Source organism: Diadema antillarum, unplaced genomic scaffold (genome assembly GCF_040938485.1).
Source record: "Diadema antillarum isolate AM-2024a unplaced genomic scaffold, OU_Dant_1.0 scf00000072, whole genome shotgun sequence".
In the NCBI taxonomy this organism is placed as follows: domain Eukaryota; kingdom Metazoa; phylum Echinodermata; class Echinoidea; order Diadematoida; family Diadematidae; genus Diadema; species Diadema antillarum.
Window position 1 is genome coordinate 692,239 of NW_027270961.1, and position 19,534 is coordinate 711,772.

General features: G+C 38.0%; 1 protein-coding gene across 3 annotated transcripts in view; it reads left to right on the top strand.

Moving 5' to 3' along the window:
* Positions 1-19,534, top strand: part of LOC139717216 (neuronal cell adhesion molecule-like) — a 113,275-nt gene that overhangs the window by 43,687 nt on the left and 50,054 nt on the right. For all 3 annotated transcript variants that reach the window (XM_071628716.1, XM_071628719.1, XM_071628718.1), the window contains exons 3-13: positions 1,576-1,678; positions 2,075-2,253; positions 4,537-4,845; positions 11,612-11,723; positions 12,579-12,769; positions 13,167-13,307; positions 13,856-14,017; positions 15,175-15,311; positions 16,502-16,661; positions 17,614-17,765; positions 18,637-18,763. In XM_071628716.1, coding sequence (XP_071484817.1) covers positions 1,576-1,678; positions 2,075-2,253; positions 4,537-4,845; positions 11,612-11,723; positions 12,579-12,769; positions 13,167-13,307; positions 13,856-14,017; positions 15,175-15,311; positions 16,502-16,661; positions 17,614-17,765; positions 18,637-18,763 — 1,773 coding nt within the window. The remainder of the gene's footprint in view (positions 1-1,575; positions 1,679-2,074; positions 2,254-4,536; positions 4,846-11,611; positions 11,724-12,578; positions 12,770-13,166; positions 13,308-13,855; positions 14,018-15,174; positions 15,312-16,501; positions 16,662-17,613; positions 17,766-18,636; positions 18,764-19,534) is intronic.

Below are 19,534 nucleotides of genomic sequence, written 5' to 3' on the forward strand. Positions count from 1 at the left end.
ATATTAAGGACCAGTGTTGAACTGTTTGTTGTTATTTTGGTAGCAATCACATAGTTTAAAAGATTTCAAGAGAAGATTGGGATAAAATAAATGAATTTGAAAAAAAGACCAAATTATAATTTTCACACATGCGGCTTTGGTGTCCCCCTAAATATTACGTCGGGGCACAGTGATAGCTAATTTTTTGTGTCTAATCACAACAATAATTGCTCCTCATTGGCATATTTTACAATGTAGCTGTGGTTCCTTTGTAACAGGTATCAAAAATTGACCACTCTATTAATTTGAAGAAAAAAAAAAGCAAAAATAATATTTGGTGTCCCCCTTACACGAGAAGCATTGAAGAATCTTTTTCCTGGCCAAAAATAGGGGTTGTGTCATTTTTTCAATAGTATAGTTAATTTCTTACTTCAAAATAATCACTTCTATTGAAACAAACATAGAACTAGTTTGAAATATGTGGTAAGATGCCAAAATGGATGGTTCACCGTGTAAGGGGGACACCAATGGTGTCCTCTTTACATGGTGAACCAGTTTTTCCCCATACACTGCAATGTGGTATGCTGACTTCCTTCAATTTCAGTTTAGAATGTTAATTTTCAGTCAGTTTTCAAGGGACTTACTCAATATGAATGTTCTTAAAGTTATGTTGAACAAAAATCTGATTTTCTGATTGTATTGGCAAAATAGGCATGTCACAAAGTGGGTCCCCTATTTTATGGAATTACCCATTTACTGAGATACTGACTATCAAGTACAATCAAACCTGTCTATAGCGGCCACCTAAGGGAGACAAAAAAGTGGCCATTATAGACAGGCTGCCGCTGTAGATAGAATCTTGAACATGGCTTTCCATTTTGGGGAGGGGCATTTTTGTAGCGACCATATACAAGAGGTGGCTGCTATAGACAGGTGGTCACTATAGACAGATGGCAGCTATAGACAGGTGGCCACTAAGGCAGATTTGATGCTACGTTTTAATCCTGGCACAGGACTTGGGTAGCTTTGCTCAAGGTCTGTGTGCACATTCACAAAGGGAAAGTTCTAACCTTGTCCCAACCTTTTCTCTCCAAATGATATAGCATATTGATTATTTAAGGGGCATTCCAGATGATTTTCATGATTTCGCATTATGTAGTACATAAATCAAGAGCTCCATGTATAGATTTGTAGAATTTATTGTGGTCTTTGAGTGGAGAAACCAACACTCTGAAAAATCTTGAACAAATTTCACTGAACAGTGTGGACGACATAGGACCCTTACTATTTCAGAAATGTAGCAGTGTAATTCCATTATAATACCACTTGCGTAACAAGTTCACCTGCAGAATCTATGCATGCCTTCTTCTTTTGTTCTGCTTTCTTGAGCCCCAACTCATGCATTCATATTGTGAGGTTGCCATGTCATCATCCTTGTTCATTTGCAATTTATGAATTTTGAAAACCTTCCTATTCCTCATCCCAATCCCTATAAATTCTGAAACTCTCTACTCATTTTAAGTAATTTATAGTTGTTCAAATGTAAAAGTGTGAAAATCATCCGAGGTCTCCTTTAATTTTCTTTTTCTTCTACAGACGACTCACCTCCTGCCATCATTACGCATCCTAAGGACTCATCATCCGACGCTCGAGTCCCACTCAAGTTGAAATGTGAGGCCGACGGAATCCCAGCTCCAGTGTGAGTCCTGTATTTAAAGGGAACCCAAACCCAAAGAGAAATGTGGATTGAATGAAAGCAGCAACATTAGCAGAACACATCAGTGAAAGTTTGAGGAAAATCGGACAATCGATGCAAAAGTTAGAAATCTTTAAAAGTTTTGGTGTTAGAACTGCTGGATGAGGAGACTACATGAGTTTATGACATCATGTGTGGACAACAATTACAAAGAAAATGTAAAGTAAATTCAACATACCTGCACTTTTCTAGCTTAATGAAAGAGCACTTGACCAACCACTTTCAGAAAACAGGGGGAATGATATTACCCTCAACGTATGTCAGTAACATGTTTATGGAATGCATAATTTTCATGAAAAATGAATTCTTGTGGAATTGTTCTTTTATTTTCTTTTTCAGGTTCACCTGGAAGTTGAACGGAAGTAATTTTGAAATCTCTGAGAATGAAAGAGCAAGTCTGGAGGGAGGCAACCTGATCATCAATGAGCCTGGGCCGGCAGACAATGGTGTCTACCAATGTTTTGCTACTAACAGACTGGGTACAGCCATATCAAAGAAGGCAAAGGTTGAGGCAGCTTGTAAGTCACTGTATTCGTTTGTATTGTTACCTCCGCCAAGGGAGGAGGTTATGTTTTCATTACCGTTGGTTTGTTTGTTTGTTTGTCTGTGTGCAAAATAACTCAAAAAGTAGTGAACAGATTTTGATGAAACTTACAGGAAAGGTTGAGAATGACACAAGTAACAAATAACAAAATTTTGCTGGTGATCCAAGAATTTTGGTGGAATTTATGAAGGATTTTTGATATATTGACTGGTAGGGTCAATAAACTTTAGAGTTCAAGTTGCGCAATTTAGAGGTTTTCAAATGGGTACTAAAGTGCGTGCTCTAGTTTCTGCTAGGGCGAGGCGCGCCACACAGCTGAGGGTTTATGACGTATCAAAAGCTTCTATATTGGGAAATCAGGGGATTTTTCAGCATGTATACCCATGGGTGGAAATCACTGATCTCTATGGAAGAACCCAAAGAGCCTTTCCCCAATGGTGGAGAGGAGAAAAATCTCTTTGGGAAGAGCAAGATCATCGGTGGAAAGTAGCTGCTTTGCAGAGGTCTGCGCTCTCAGAGTGCTTTTCTAGTTATGTCTTTATTAATTTTCACAGCAGTTGCATAACAGAAATGAATATGATCAGAAATCTTTGTAAGTTAGCGTCATTTTGCTCCATTTGTTTCAATTCAAGATTCAAATTCAAATCCAAATTCTAGTTGAATCTGTAACATTTATTTCAAATGTTGTAACATTTGATTAGGGTCAAGACATTCAATATTTCATATTCCACTTCACATCACAATAACATCAAATTGAAGAATGCTTCTGTCTGGATGTAAGTATATAAATGAAGAGTAATTTATTTGTGCCAAGACGGTGAGAGCCCATTTGATAGTAGTATACAAATATATATACAAAAGTTATATGTTCATTGCTTATGAAAAGTTCACTATGTACTGTTGATGCAGCCTTCTCTCCAATAAAACACTTGATCTGTTTAAAATTGGTGAAATAAAGTACTGTAATTTAGAGTAGTACTTTATTTCGTATATTTCCTGAGTTGGATAGAAGAGCAAGATATCTCGCGTCCAACAGTGTATATGCGTGTGGGTAATTGAATGTGTGTACGAATGTATTGTCCTTGTCATATTTCCCCGGTACACGTGGTTCAATGAACAGTGTCCGGGCACTATAGCATTGGTATTCTATATTTTTTTCCCGACCTGTGTATCTCAAAATAACTACATGTATATTGTTATAGAATAGTATATCATTCACTCATTATTTATCTAGCGATCCACGTCCGACAAGCTTTGCTTTTTAGTGGATCACTATTTTCCATGATCGAATTTATTTTCCGCTCGCCCACGTAGTATTTGTACAGTGTTCCTCTTTATTATTGTACATATATGTTGTTCTATAATTTGTCTCGTATATTACATGAATCTTTTGCAAGCGTCTGAACAATATCATTTAATGACATGTATACATTGTACTATGTTTTTGATTTTCGTTGATTGGAAACAAACTATGATTGAATTGAATTGAATTGAATAAGATAAGCCGAACTTGCTATCTCTCTATTCCGTGATTCGTGGGCAAATCTTTACAGACTCCTCTGCATGCCTATTCTGACCAGGATATCTAAATATGGGCCAAATTTGGTGCTGAAATGAAATGGAATGCTGTGTAACTTAAAATATTCTACATTTACCTGATAGGATTTGTAGTCCAGCACCCTTTACCAGTACCATTCACTCACTGAAATATGTATGATGATAATAGGGGACTTTTCAAGCGCACCTGAGCACATTATAGCTATTGCAGTCATTTTTTTAGCCTTCATTTGTAAACTTTGGTTTTCATCTTCATCTTCGTTAAAAATCCAAGGTGTATATTTATCAAACTCGGCATAAATTATTTTCAATGAGAAGAGGATTCAGAGTCTCTAAAACACAAGGTCACCCAAATGTATGTGTGGATTGAGTGAGTGCAGTAATACCAGTAGAACGCACCAGTCAAAGTTTGAGAAAGATTGGACAAATCATTCAGAAGGGGAATGGTATACTTACCACGTGCAAAGAATAAAAATATGCACACAGAAATATCTCATTTCACAATATACGGGGTGTGCCACAGTTGGTAAAATAGTAGGCTCATGTTTGCTTGTTTGTTTTTGTTTTTTAATGTCAAAACTTGTTCAACTACTTTAGCTTGTCAGTATGAACATGATGGATGTGGGTGTGTGTGTGAGTGTGTTAGTATATGCAATGTTTCATTTTTTTGGTCTCTTATCTTTTCCCTCACCTCCCCCAGACATGCTGCGGTTCAAGGATTCTTCGCCATCAGAAGTGCAAGCGACGGAAGGACAGCACGTGAAACTGAAATGTGGCGCCGTGTACGGACCGCCCAAAAGCGCACCCGAGGCACTAGTCTATTGGACGGACGACAATCCCAGACCTGCACCTATTCTACCAAGCGCGCGCGTTAACCAGGATTCTGATATGAATTTGGTCTTCGCGAACGTCGAGTTGTCCGACACTCGGGGATATTACTGCACTGTCCAAAACTTCTTCCTTGGAGAGTCCCAGCGATCCCCGAGGGTTGACCTAGAGGTCGTTTCAGGTACTTTTCTGTGAATGTTTTTATAATAGCAAGTTACATTCGACTCTTGTATCAAATTACCCCATTGAGCAATGATTTGTCATGATAGGAGACATAAGCAAGGGAAGAGTGAATATATATGCTGGTGAGAGAAATGAGATCACTTTAGTCATCTGAATGTCGGTCAATTGGCTCCCTGTAGAACAGTGGCTGCTGTGGTCAAATGTATTTGGCAACCTGAGAGTTTCATCCTTCCTCTGTGTTTTGCCTGTCACATTTCAAACTTCATTTTTTTTTAAAGGCTGTTTTGTTTCTTTGAAGACTGCTAAAAGTATGCAGGGGAAGTGATGATCTCCTTTAACTCCAAAGTAGACGTCTCTCCCTTTAAACAAATTTGAAGAAAGTTATTCTTGAGTTCTTTTGGATCATGCCCATGAGTTACTATGTGCCATTGACACTAAGCCATTTCTGCCAATGAACTCTCTCGCAAAATTTGCTAGACAGCAAAGCGCATTTAAACTGTCCCATTTCTCTCCCATATTTGTACAATTCTTCATTCATCTATTCAATTTGTTTCATTTTATGTGTAGTAATAAGCTTGGAAATATTCCTTACTGTTCCTGAAAGGAAGTACACCAAGTGAAGGTTTCTTTTTTTCATGTTTTTTTTTTTCATGTTCAGTGCTTTATCATTCTTGTCATTCTCCTTAACAGTTTACTCTTCATTACATATTCATTTTTCTGCTCTGAAGATTACAATTCCAAATTCCTGCATGGTTTTAGATTCTTTTACAGTCTTCTTCAGATTTTCTTCTTTTTCTTGGTATTTCTTGTCATTCTCTATATGTTATGCTACACTTGTAATTCTGAAACCAGTAGATTTTAGGAATTTTGTGCATTTGATGTGAATCAGGAAGATCTATCATTCTATGTAGTTGAAGCATCATTATGTGACAACCCCACCAATGTGATATCTTCATTTATTTATTTTTTGTGCCATCAGCAGCACATTTTAATGTTGCTTTGAATGTCACAAAAAACCTCTTTTGTTGTAAGTATATCTACATCAATGAAAGCAAACTTCATTGGAAATAATACATCAACACATGTTCAGAGTTGATTTACGAGAGCTAGTGTTTTATCGTCATTATCACAGTAATTACAAATTGCAACTGTAAGCCCACAAATCTAACTCACAAAAATTTACATTGATGTTGATTGAAATGATGTTTTTAAAAAAAATTTACCATGAGCACTATTTTTTCAAAAGAAGGTATTGTGTAGATGGAATGTAACTCCAATAATAATGAAAAAGTTTACAGATTTGTTCATCTTGTAATCTTTGCATTTGCACATATTGCCAACCTTAAGCTGTGAATTCAGTCAATCTTTAGCAATGTATGTTTCTCAAATATATTTTGTCAGTATTGTAACCTTCCCCTTATATTAACCCCCCCCCCCTCTACCAACACCACCACTACCACCACACAGCTAGTGCATCTAGAGGTTACCATAGCAATAACAGCCTTTCCCATTCAGGATACAACTCTGACAAAATTCTTGCAGACAGAAGGGATGTTTTGTCCATTGTGAAAAGACAAGGTATCAGGCATGGCATGGAGGTCCGGCTTGGATGGACAAAACCATAATAGTCTCTTGCTGCATTTTGTCTCACAATCAGTTTTTTTTTTCTCCTTTTGCTATTCTTATTCTTCTTTTATTTCTTCTTTTTCTTGTCCTTCTCTTCCTCTTCTCTTCATGGCCCGAGTTCTTCAGTTGCAAAAGATGCATGCACATACTAACACCATCATTTGATGTAATCTAATACTGTATACGCCAATATTTTCGCGAATCGCGGTATCAGTGGCATTTTCGCATGTCGTTAAATTCGCGATTGATAGTAGGGTCTACTGCCAAGCCTGAGAAACACGTTCAAACACTTGCCAACGTACTCGTAACGTTTTTCCATTTGCATTGTGACTTCCCAAACATGAAAATAGAAAAGACACAGTAGAAGATTTATAAAACGAAACAATTACGGCATTGACAAATACTCAGTACCTACCAAATGTTGCAAAAAAATAGACGACAAAGTTTCAGAGCTGTGCTAGTGCTAGCGAAAGTTTTACATGCATCCTATATACACGGCCCTGTCGCTGCACACAAGTGTCATGCTAGCTACACCTAGCTGCACATACCGCGTCTGCACGGCCCTGCGCACACGGCGTCTGGTCGGGCTACATGCATCCCTAGGCCTCACCCGTGTACCCAAACACGTCGAGCCGGTGTTCGTTCGCATAGGGTGACGTAGCACGGAGATTGCACATTTTAATGCACGTTTAGCATCGTACTGCACTTCCACAAGTCGCACCGTAGCCTACGTACTAGTAATATAGTATGTGTACGTACTGGCCGATGTAACAGCCGCGTTCTGGTCCGGCCAATGTTGGATGCATTTTGTCATCAATTTGCACATAAGGTATGACGGGGTAATATTTTCGCGTGTCTTTAATTTCACGTTCAGCCCGAAGCTCGCGAAATTCGCGAAAATAAAACCCTTGCGAAAATAACGGCGTATACAGTATATGATATACACAGATACAGTGTATGGAGGTGCAAAGAAGGTTGCACTTCCTTGCTTTTAGTGGCTATTCTGCAAAAGAAAAATTGGAATAATTTATGTAAGATTTATGTAGTAATCGAAATACTTGGGAATATCTCACAGAGTTAAGTTAACATCCAAGAAATGAAAGAAGGTCTTCTCCTTTACCTTCAATATCCATCAGATGCGTTTGATATCTCTGGCTATATTGTGGCTCCAAGGGTGCTAGACTTAGTATGCACATACATTATTTTCTGCAATTTGACATATTGTATATGTAATATATATACAGTATGTACAATGTACAATCGTCACTGGGGGTGACAAGACCTTACATCTGAACTTTTGGTGAAAATGACTTTATTGGATTAATGGTCAAATAATGGGTTAAGTGATGTTCTGGCCAAATCCCAACTGTCTTACTCCAAAAATGAAGCCACCACAGCATGTCAAAGGAAAGGCTATCCCATTCGCTTTTGTGCTTTGGCCGCCATGTTTTTTGGCTCTCCTGAACATTTGACATTTTGTAGATACGAGGTCTTGTCGCCCCAGCAACGATATATACATAAAGAAGAAAAAGGAGTATGGAATACGCCTACAAATAGCGTATTCAATATTCCTTCTTCTTCTTATGATAACATTCGAAGTCCAACAGGTGGAAACAAGATATATATATATATATATATAGAAGTATTGCAATAAGTTCACTCGGTTGACATCAGGTACATCCGTATTTTATTGCTACTCGGAGTTTCATGCCACCTTCATTTAGGGGCAATCATCAGGCATAAGTGTATATATATATATATATATATATCATCGCTGGGGCGACAAGACCTCGTATCTACAAAATGTCAAATGTTCAGGAGAGCCAAAAAACATGGCGGCCAAAGCACTATAGCGAATGGGATAGCCTTTCCTTTGACATGCTGTGGTAGCTTCATTTTTGGGGTAAGACAGTTGGGATTTGGACAGGGATTCACTTATCCAATTATTTGACCATTAATCAAAAAAAGTAATTTTCATTAAAATTTCAGATACAAGGTCCTGTCACCCCAGCGACGATATATATATATATTTATCTATTATTCATCACACTTTCAACAGCTGTTTCAAAATGAAAAGTCACAACTAAACTTAGTTGGGAGAGAAGCAATACAGGTAAATGATTGGTGGCCCCGTCTTCCCACACCAGACAGTTGTCTGTAGGAGAACTTATTGTGAGTTCAGATGGAACGTGCTAGCAGCTCATATATGGTAATATTGGTCTAATCGTTGCATGGTGAATGAATTATAGAATTAACTCACTACCAACAGGTAACACTTAGATGGCATGCCTTTAGCTGTGAAGTCACATACACAAATCTATTTCCTCTTCCCTAATAATTTGTCATATCTATCCCTCTTTAAATTTCTCCTATCTCCTTACACCTTTCTACTCTCATTGCCTTCACATTGTTCAGTCTTAGATAATTTATAAAACGTACCTTAGGTGCAAATTTTGATTACTTTAAGTAATCAGCCTCAGAATCCCTCTGCCAGCCTAAACTCCCAGCTTAGAACCTTTTTTCTGAAAAGGCAGATAGTAAACTACAATTGTTGCTATGGCAACAGGTATACCTTCACCGTATGGCATTAGTTCCTGATAGACTTACAGTACATGTTGCCTTTGTCATGTAAGACGACAGTTTCTTGTGATTGGCAAATAATCATTATCTTCAAGTAATCACCAGTTTACAATGACAATTCTTTAAGCCTCTTAGTAGGATGGAAACCATTGCTGTGTAATAGTGCATGTACGAAATTGTTGACACCAAGTTTGATTATAAAGCTAAGTGTATACATTTAGTCATCTCCAGGGTATGGAGAAAATTGTGTAGTTTCAGCAACAAATTGTGAAATATTACCATTTTACCCTGACCTGTGATAATTGACCTCTGACCCTAAGCTTCCAGAGAGAATTATTGTCAGGCAATACATGTATGAGTACTAAGTGTCATGGAGATACCTTGAGCCAATTTGAGATATGGAGGAAAACTAGTGAAATTTTTACATTTTAACTTGACATTTGGCCATTGATCGTCTACCCCAAATTTTCCCTAGAGAATATTTATCTGGTAATACATGTATACACTAAGTTTCATGAAAATACATTGAGGCATTGCAGAGATATGAGGGGAAGTAGTGAAATGTTAGCATTTGACCTTGACATTTCACCTTTGACCTGTAGCACGTGTGCCCACATTTGGTAGGCATAACATCATCCACTCGTATGAAGAGGCACCCTTCCAGATCTCGACTATCAACCATGCGATCGCAATGAAAATTGATACATACATTGCTCTGAAGTACTGTATACGCCATATATATCGTGAGTCTAAATTTTCGCGAATCAGGAATTCCTGACAACTTCGCGAGTAGTTAAATTCGCGATTGTGGAGTCCTGTACTGAACGGAGAAGTGTACACGCATACGTCACATGCACATTGGGATCAAAGTCAATATTTTCGTGTGTCTTTAATTTTGCAAAGAGCACCTGACTTGTGAAATTCGTGAAAATAAAAACCTCGCAAAATATTTGGCGTATACAGTAATCTACAAAGTAGCCAAGACCCAATCTTTTTGAATACTCTTGTTCAGAAGGCTTATTTGCATCGTGTTGCTGTTGCCGTGGTGATGTCAGTCTGAGAAACACTAATCCAACCAGTGCATCCTGTTTAATAGAAAGTTACGGACAGACAATTCTGGTAGAAATATGTTTAATTGGTATGACCTGTGATGCATGGTGACTGTGGCTGGGTACGAGCATCTCAGCAGCCTGCTGAGACCACCTGGTTCAAAACAACTTTGTTGCTTTAAAGGAACAATTTGTTGGGTTTTTTTTTTTTCATGCAAGAAAATTATTGTACTAAGCAGTGATCAGACACAGATTAAATTATGGTGATCAAAATGGGAAAAACAACATAAACTAAGCATGACTTCTACCTAAATGTCTAGATTTTGAGAGAAACAGGAACTTGTATCTTGTAAAAACTTGTCGCCAACTACTGTAAAACAAATGTTCGCGTGCATTTGAATTTTGTGAGAGCTAAGATTCACGAAATTAAAATGGACGCAAAAGTTCTTGTCTACACTACACACAATGAATGTTAGAGGCAACTTTCATAGAGCGAAAATTTCATGCCGCGAAAAAGGCCGTCGGCTCCAATTCGTGAAAATTTCATGCCGCGTAAATATCATATTTTACAATATAGGATTATTTATGAATTCAGCAATTGAAAGGATTTCAAAACTTTTGTAGCTGATAATGCAATAAAAAAAAGTGAAGAAAAAAGAGCTTAACTAGAATGGGATTTATTTTTCTTTGCCTGATGAAATACTGACAATGAATTCCAAGAATTAAAAGAAGAAAAATCAAACAACCTCAGGAGTGTGGATTCTTGATGCAATGAATGTTAGAGGCAACTTTCATAGAGCGAAAATTCATGCAGCGAAAAAGGCCGTCGGCTCCAATTCGCGAAAATTTCATGCCGCGAAAATATCATATTTTACAGTATAGGATCGTTTATGAATTTAGCAATTGAAAGGATTTCAAAACTTGTGTAGCTGATAATGCAATGGGAAAAAAATGAAGAAAAAGAGCTTAACCAGAGTGGGATTTATTTTTTTTTGCCTGATGAAATATTGACAATGAATTCTATGAATTACAAGAAGAAAAATCAAACAACCTCAGGAGTGTGGATTCTTGACTTCAGTGAATTATTAAAGGGATCGTATAGTTTTGGTTGAGACCTAATTTCAGGTTTCTAACATTTTTGGTGAGATAATGAGAAACCTCTTGTGAAATATGAAAGAGCGGATAATTCCACGAGGAATTCAACCTTTATTTGATGAAAATTGGTTTTGAAATGGCTGAGATATCCAAAACAGAGCGATTCTAGTAAAGTGTGGGACCCACACTTTATTACGATCTCTTTGTTTTACTTTGTTTTTGGATGTTTCAGTCATTCTAAATCCGATTTTCATCAAATAAACTTTGAATTCCTCCTAAAATGGTATGCACTGTACTATTTTGTAAGTGTTTTCTTGGTATCTTGCAAAAAGTTAAAAGCCCAATTCTCATCTCCACCAATACTGTACCATCCCTTTAATGTGCCATATTTTTGTCTATCTGTATCTCTTGCAGCTGGAGAAAATGGTCCTAGTCCTATGAGGCCCGTCCTCCAAGATAGTCCTGGTCCTTCTGTCACTGCCATGAGAACGGGGAAAGTGACTCTGAAGTGTCTTGCCTCAGGATAGTAAGTCTTGCCTCAGGATAGTAAGTCTTGCCTCAGGATAATAAGTTTTGCCTCAGGATAATAAGTTTTGCCTCAGGATAGTAAGTTTTGCCTCAGGATAGTAAGTCGTGCCTCAGGATAGTAAGTCGTGCCTCAGGATAGTAAGTCTTGCCTTAGGATAGTAAGTCTTGCCCCAGGATAGTAAGCCTTGTGTCAGTCCTCTTGTCTCCAAGCCTTTAGTTCTTTTCCAAAGCTTTGAAGTTTTACTCCAAGCCTGTAGGTTCTCTCATTCATTTTCCTGCATTTTTTGAAGAAGTTCTCTGAAAGCACTCACCTTGTCTCAAAGGTCCAAGTATTTTCCAAGCCTATAGCTTTTGTTTGTCATTTTCCTCTGAGTTTAGATACCCACAATTCAGCCCAGTTTATTTTCGAAGAGTTTTTTTTCAGTAGTGCTCATCGTGTGTACTTACTTTCCAGACGTTCATGTACTGTATATGCCTAGTATTTCGTGCAGTTTTTATTTTTATGAACTTCTAGAGCTGGGTGCAATTCACAAATTTAAAAACACATGAAAATATTACCTTATTACCTGTGATCCTGGCGAGAATGTGACATGCATTTCTCAATTCAGTAGTGTACCCCATGATCGCAAATTTAACCATTCACACAATTGTCTGTCTTGAAATTGGAAGTCTTGATTGGAAAAAAAAAATGAAATAATAGACTCACTGCTTATACAGCCTATACAGTAGTTTACCATTTTTATTCTTGTTGGGGTTAGCAATGTATTGGAAAGCACATTGAGTGTCTCGATGAAGAATTAGTATCAGTGATGAATCTGTAATGGGCAGTGTTTTTGTGGCGTTTTCCATTTAGCCCCACCCCAGCCATCACATGGAAGCGAAATGATGAACAGCTACTGGCCGACGGTGAACGCATCATGTATGAAGGTGGCGGGCAGGAGCTGATCATCGACAAAGTCGTGTTCGAAGATGCTGGGAGGTACACTTGTGAGGCAACAAACTCTGAAGGAACAACTGAGAGTGAAACTCAAGTCTCAGTTGATTGTGAGTATACTTCCTCATCATCTCCTAGAGGAAATCCACCTCAAAAAAAAAAAAAAAAAAAAATCAATCAACTCCAAAAAGAGAGAGAGAAAAAAAAATTCTCTACGAAACATGCCAAAAATGACAAAAATCAGATAAGAACTAAGGAAGATATGACATTGTGAAATTTCAAATTTTTTCGGAAAACATGTCTTGACCCATCTTTTTTTTTTTTGGGGGGGGGGGATTTTATGTGTACCACATTTCTATGGTTTGATTATGATGTAATTATCAATATGATTTGGACAGTTTCTTGAGAATCAAAGCTCATTATATATTTGTTTTTTGTTTGCCTTTGCCTTTGCCTTTGCCAGTTGTTACAATTTTTTCTACACATGTATCTCTTGTCTAACCACAGCGGTTCCCTACTACCCCAGCCCACCGGCTGATGAAACCAAAGGCCCGGGCGAGACTGTGCTAATTGAGTGCAGGGCCCACGGAGTTCCAGCACCTACGGTCACTGTGCTGGTCAATGGACAACCTTGGGAGGAATTTGAAGGTAAGCTGCTTTGCTGGTGTCCATCCTGCAGGTGGGACATTCTGGCGTTGAGGACACCTGCTTTCTGGTCATTGCCTGCTGACCTCTAGAACACTGACAGTTATCTCTAAAACAGTTACTACTTCCATTCTGCAGATCCTAGAAATAAGTCATATTGGCATTTTGATCACTTTGTATACCTATACCAGGGGAAAAAAATGAATGAATAAGTAATAATGATAATGATAATGATAATAATGATGATGACGATGGTGACTTTGGTGACTGTGGTGATGATGAAATGATGATGATGATGGAGGTGATGGTGGTGTTCGTGGTGATGGTGATGGTGATGGTGGTGATGGTGATGATGGTGATGATGATAGTGATGATGATGTGGAGGTGATGATGATGATGATGATGGTTATGACGATGGTGATGATGATGATGATGATTTTAAAAATAATGATAATAATTTCTTCATTCTTGTTTTCTTCTCCCTTCTTACATTATTTCTTTCTTTCATACTTTGCTGTGGGTATTCATCTTGCTGTCTGTTTCTCTCACAGCGAACTCCGCCCTGGAAAACAGATGGACAGTAGTGACAGGTGGACAAAGAGAGGCCTCTGTTAGCATCACGGACCTGAAGACTACGGATAGCAATGTAATCCAGTGCCTGGCTTCTAACGTGTACAGCGAGGAACTGGCCAGCGTGGTGCTGAACATTATTTGTAAGTCCCACGGGATCTGAACAGTCTACTATATCCAAACTTTGTGTGCTGAGATATTTGCCATCACTGGCAGTGGGTTTCCACTATTCATCGTTCTCATGTAGTATTTCCCTATGTTGTCATTGTAAATTTCTTGATTGTGTATTAAAACAGTCAAAACATATGAAAATGACTTGCGAGGCTAGTATTTCACTGGCCTTTACACATAAAGTGCCACCAATTGGAATTATATTGCAAAATAGACGTCACATCTATTTCTTCCGTATACATGTAAATTCAGATTGTGTGAAGATATAACTAATTGTCTCATCTGAAAGACTGTTTCCTCTTCAGTTGCTCGTGGTCTCAGCTAACTGCCTATGAGATACAAAAACTTTAGCAGAAAGAATAGTGACCAGCAAGAATACCTATGAAGGGGCTCAGCTCTCTGAGTTTAACTATACACACTAAAGATATATATTGATACGTAGATAGATAGATGGATAGATAGATGAATACAGTCTGACCTCTCCTATCCAAACATGTTGGGACCGGCACTCATCGGGATAAGGGATTTGGCCAGACATGGGAAACTCGGTGTTTGATATATACATGCAGCTGCCTACCCAATGGTAGCTACTCATGTACACTGTACTTCCCTGACTCTACATGTAACTGTAACCTATAGAAGGTATCGTACACTGAAACTCTTTCTTTGATATCACCGAAAAATTGTGTTGTTGTTTTTTCATCAAAATGAAATCAATTTGTTGGGAATAATATGTAATTTATGTGAGTTTTTTAAGGACTTTGTTTTGAGTTCGAAATCCCCCTTTTCCAGTAATCATTAGAATGGGGGAAAAAAAATCAAGTTGAAATCGCATCCGGATAGTAGAGAGATCCGGATAAAGGGAGGCTGGATAGGAGAGGGTGGACTGTAAATAAATAAATAAATAAATAGATAGATAGATAGATTGATAGATAGATAGATAGATAGATAGATAGATAGAAGATTTTAGATTTACACAGTTGCATACACCACACACCCACACACATGTACTTTTATACAAAAAGAGCAAGGACTGATGCATATTTGTTAAGGGTGATCAGCTGAGATGAGTTGACCTTCCACCGAAATAGTTTCATTTTGCCCCACAATTTGTGCATCTTCCTAACAGCCATCCCAGCCAGGATCCTTACGTACTCTCCAAGCAGCGGTAGACTCACTGCCATGGAAGGGGGTCAGGCATCCTTTGGGTGCAATGTTGAGGGGATACCCACCCCTCAACTATCTTGGATATTTAAGGGCACTACCGTGAGTAATCTATTCATAAAGAGGGTTTGGCTTTTCATTTCAGTCTACATTTGTACAATTGTGTGTATTCTTAACCTGTTGAGGACTGATTAATTTTGCTACAACACGCATTTCTCATAGACCCCTGCCCGAGTATACTCGGGACTTGTCCTCAACGGTGTTAAAGTCGTTATGTATTCATGCAAATGCATGTTGACTTGTGTTGATTCATGATACCCTCAACATCACTTACAATTGTATGCAACCAACTGAATATCTAAATGTGTGCCATTTGTTTTATAATATTTTCTGCTAAAGTTTTGTCTGTGGTGTGACCGCATGCACAAACATCTTGAAGTTATCGGGAAGGAAACTACGTAGTTTCGCGTAGTGTGACTGTACCTACACTGGTCATTTAAAATAAGTGTGTTCAGCTTCCTTGATTGTTGTTCAGGCTTTTCAACAGTGGGGTATGGTCATGTTTTGGTGTTTTGACAGGTATATTTGATAGATAGATGCATCAGTGGGATGACAAGACCTTGTATCTCAAATTTTGATGAAAATTACTTTCTCTCTATTAATATTGTCAGATAGTCAGTTAGAGAACATCCTCTCTAAATTTGTGTTTCATCCCAAAGGTGAAGCAACCACTGCATGTCAGAGGAAAGGCAATCCAACTTGTTACACTGCCATGGCTGCCATATTTTTGTTTTGTTTGTTTGTATGTGTTTTCTCTCTTGAACATGTGAAATTTTTAAGATATGAGGTTTTGTTGCCCCAAATAGCTACATAGCTATCCCAGTATGGTTTTCCGAGAGCTGCTGCAAGGAATTCATTCATTCAAAGTTCATAACAAATGTGACCTTGCATCAAAAACTCACCCAACATGGATTCGTAATTAAGAGCAGATTCTGAAAGAGATTGTAAAGAACTACAGAAAACACAATTTCCCATTCATTTTATAAACCCAAACATTAAAATTGATATGAAGAAGAACTGTTCTTTCAAAAAATATCTGAAACTGAAAATTGACCAGATTGACGTATTTTACCTATTTTGAGTCCTCGCCTAAAATCGAGGCGTGCGACTTCATGTTGGTTTTGTGATGCGCAGTCACATAAACAGTACATGTATAGAATTTAGTGTGTTGTTAGGAACTGGAAGATAGATAGACACACTCACACAGTGTTCCTGCTTTTTATTGTCAATAGTTGGCCGAGGATGCAAAGCACGCCATTGATAATGATGCAGGCACTTTGACTGTGAACAATCTTGAGGAAAGCGACTCCGGCCGCTACGAATGCGTGGTCACAAACACTATCGATGGGCAGCAACATAGCGACAGTTCTGGTGCAACTCTCACGGTCTTGGGTAAGTTATGTGATGAATTTTCTCAGGAACTATCTTTTTTTTATTAGTCAATGCTGCTCATCTGTAACTTGAATCCTGTACTGAATGCATAAAGTTTTGATGCAAATAATGTCATGCATAGAGTACAGAAGAGCGTACAGAAGTCTGGAATACCATTATAAGTAGGAGGAACTTGTCAGCTCGATAGCAGAAATTGTGTCGTCACTGGGTTTTTTTTTTTGAGGGGGGAGGGGTGGGGTTTTTTTACCACCTACTTTAAAAAATATATATATATAATTTTCAGATGTTCTCAGTCACACTACAAAAGAGGAGTGGTATTGCAGCAAATTTTACACAGTTTCTTTGTGTTTCAATATATCCCCATTAACTCTCAGGGGAAGTTTTCAACAGAAATCAGCATCTGTCATTACATTGGCGTCCCTGAATTACACTGCATATCTTATACCAAAGAAATAATAAATGGCACTGGTTAAAAGTCATTAATTCTGCTTGAAATCAGAAAGATATTTACAAAAAAGTTTGCCGAGTTGAGAGAGAAACAGGAATTTTCATTATCTGAATTGTGTTGCCAATGTAAGAATCACTCAAAATGTAGCTGGTAAGAGGCTTCTGAAAATTTTCCAGCTGACAATTACATACAGGCGATGAAAGGGATCAAATTTAAGAGAATTTTTTGCTTTTTCTTATACATGTAGGACACTAACTGTGAAAAGTAAAAATTATGATTAAAACTATACCATCAGTTGACAGAGGTGAGATTTTTGGTACTAGATGAGTTAAAGTTTGTGTAGGAAATATTCTCTTCTCCATCTTTTTCATGTTATCCCTGTGTCTGTGTTGCGATGATTTTCTCTCTGTCTGTAATTCAGGCTGTCTTTATATCGACCAAAGACATTTACTATGCCAATGGCTCTTTACATGACTCGTATTTTTTGTTTTTATCAAACTTCAGCCAAGACAGTTATCGAAACGGCTCCAGCAGATCATACGGTGCGAGAAGGAGGAACAGCGACATTCCAGTGTGAGATCTCCAAGGACCCAGATTTGACAACGCAACCAGTCATCTACTGGAAGAAGGGAGATCAGCGCCTTGAAGCCCAAAGTGTAAGATCTTTTCCTCTCTTCCTTCTCATCTTAATATGATATTCAGTGAATTCAAAACAAACCAGTTTTCCAGACTTTGTAGCTCAAATGACACCATGCTCCTCAGTAATCCAAAGCGCAAGATGAAAAATCACCTCAGGAGACTGTGCTTTTGTTAGTGCTGCACCAAGACTCTGGAATAACCTCCCTCCCTCAATCAGACATACATCATCAATCGACAGTTTCAAGAATCCCTTTAAAACACATCTATTTCTGGAAAGTTTCCCATAGTCACAGTTCAGTGCATCTCCGCAAGGTTCCCAGACATCCTTTATGTATTATGATTATGCTATTCGTAGTCCTTTGATTTCACTGTATTGTATGACCTTCAGTTAAGAATTATATTGTGGTATTTTCTTATGAATCTGTTTGTTTATTTGTTTTTTCTTTTAATTATATCATATTATTATGTGCAGTTGAATCTATATGCTCCATAGAAACTGTGCAATATAAATTCACAATTATTATTATTATCTCTCATAGAAACAGACAGGGCTCCTATTTCTAATGTATTATCTTTCAGTTTTAGGCAAGTTTGCCTTCTGAATTGTTACAAGCATTTCAAAGCCTGAAGATGGAATATTTTGTGTGTTCCCAAAGGCAAATGCCTGTATGTATTGTAATGTATGGGTTTAAGAATGCATACCTTCAACTTGACTTGTCCATGGTAGTCCCCCCTCCCACCACATTATGCAAAACACCTCCTTAGCTTCATATTTCAGCTTTGTTTATGCTAGATCGCATTTGTGTACACATTATAGATTATTTACTACTCACTTTAGGCATCGGAACAGAATGAAATATTTGTTTTATCTTGCATCACCCTTCTCAGGATGGAAGTCTGATTCTGAACAATGTTCAGGTATCTAAATCTGGAGACTACACATGTGTGGTGGAAACGACAGTGGAAGAAGGGACTGTGGAAATTGTGAACAGCACTGCTACTCTGACTGTAGAGGGTAAGAAGACAAATTTGCCGTCTTTTAAAAAATCTGGTAGAAAATGGTGATTCATGTGTGGTTCAATTTATTTGCTGCCCACTAGTATACAAACAAAAGTCACAAATGGCTACTGTCAGCCAATGCGTGTATCAAAGTATACGCTCATTTGTTTCACTCGACTCCACTTGAGAATCTGTGACTGTATGTGTACTTGGGTAGAGACTACAGATAAGGCTATACACAATTGGTTACAGGGTTTCTCAAATATGACATCCAGACAGGGACAGCCTTGCCACTCCATGAATCCCAGTGCTACAGGGTGTTAAAATAAGATCATGGCAGGTGGTGTGGTCCAGTGGTTTGCACATGGCAAGTTATTAAAAAGGTCCAGGGTTCCAGCCATAATATGGTATCAATTCTTGTTGAATAAAATGCTTTCTTTCACAGTACTCCTCTCTATCCAGCCAAATAAGTTGACTGAAAATGGAAGATAAGACATCTTGTTTTGGTGTTCTGATCATCTGCTACAAAGTTAGCAGCCAGTCTTGAATGTTTGTCAGAGTGGAGAGTGAGGATTTGTAATTAGCCAGTAATGATTGTGCTGCTTAACCTGTTGAAGATGAGTCCCATTTATACTTTAAGCAAGTGTCTATGGGAAATGGATGTTGTAACAAAATCAGTCCGTCCTTACTTGGTTACAATCTCCATTCTCAATAATGATTAATAAATTTGAATGCTCCTTGATAATGAAAACTTTTATCACCATGTATTGTACAATTCTTTACAATT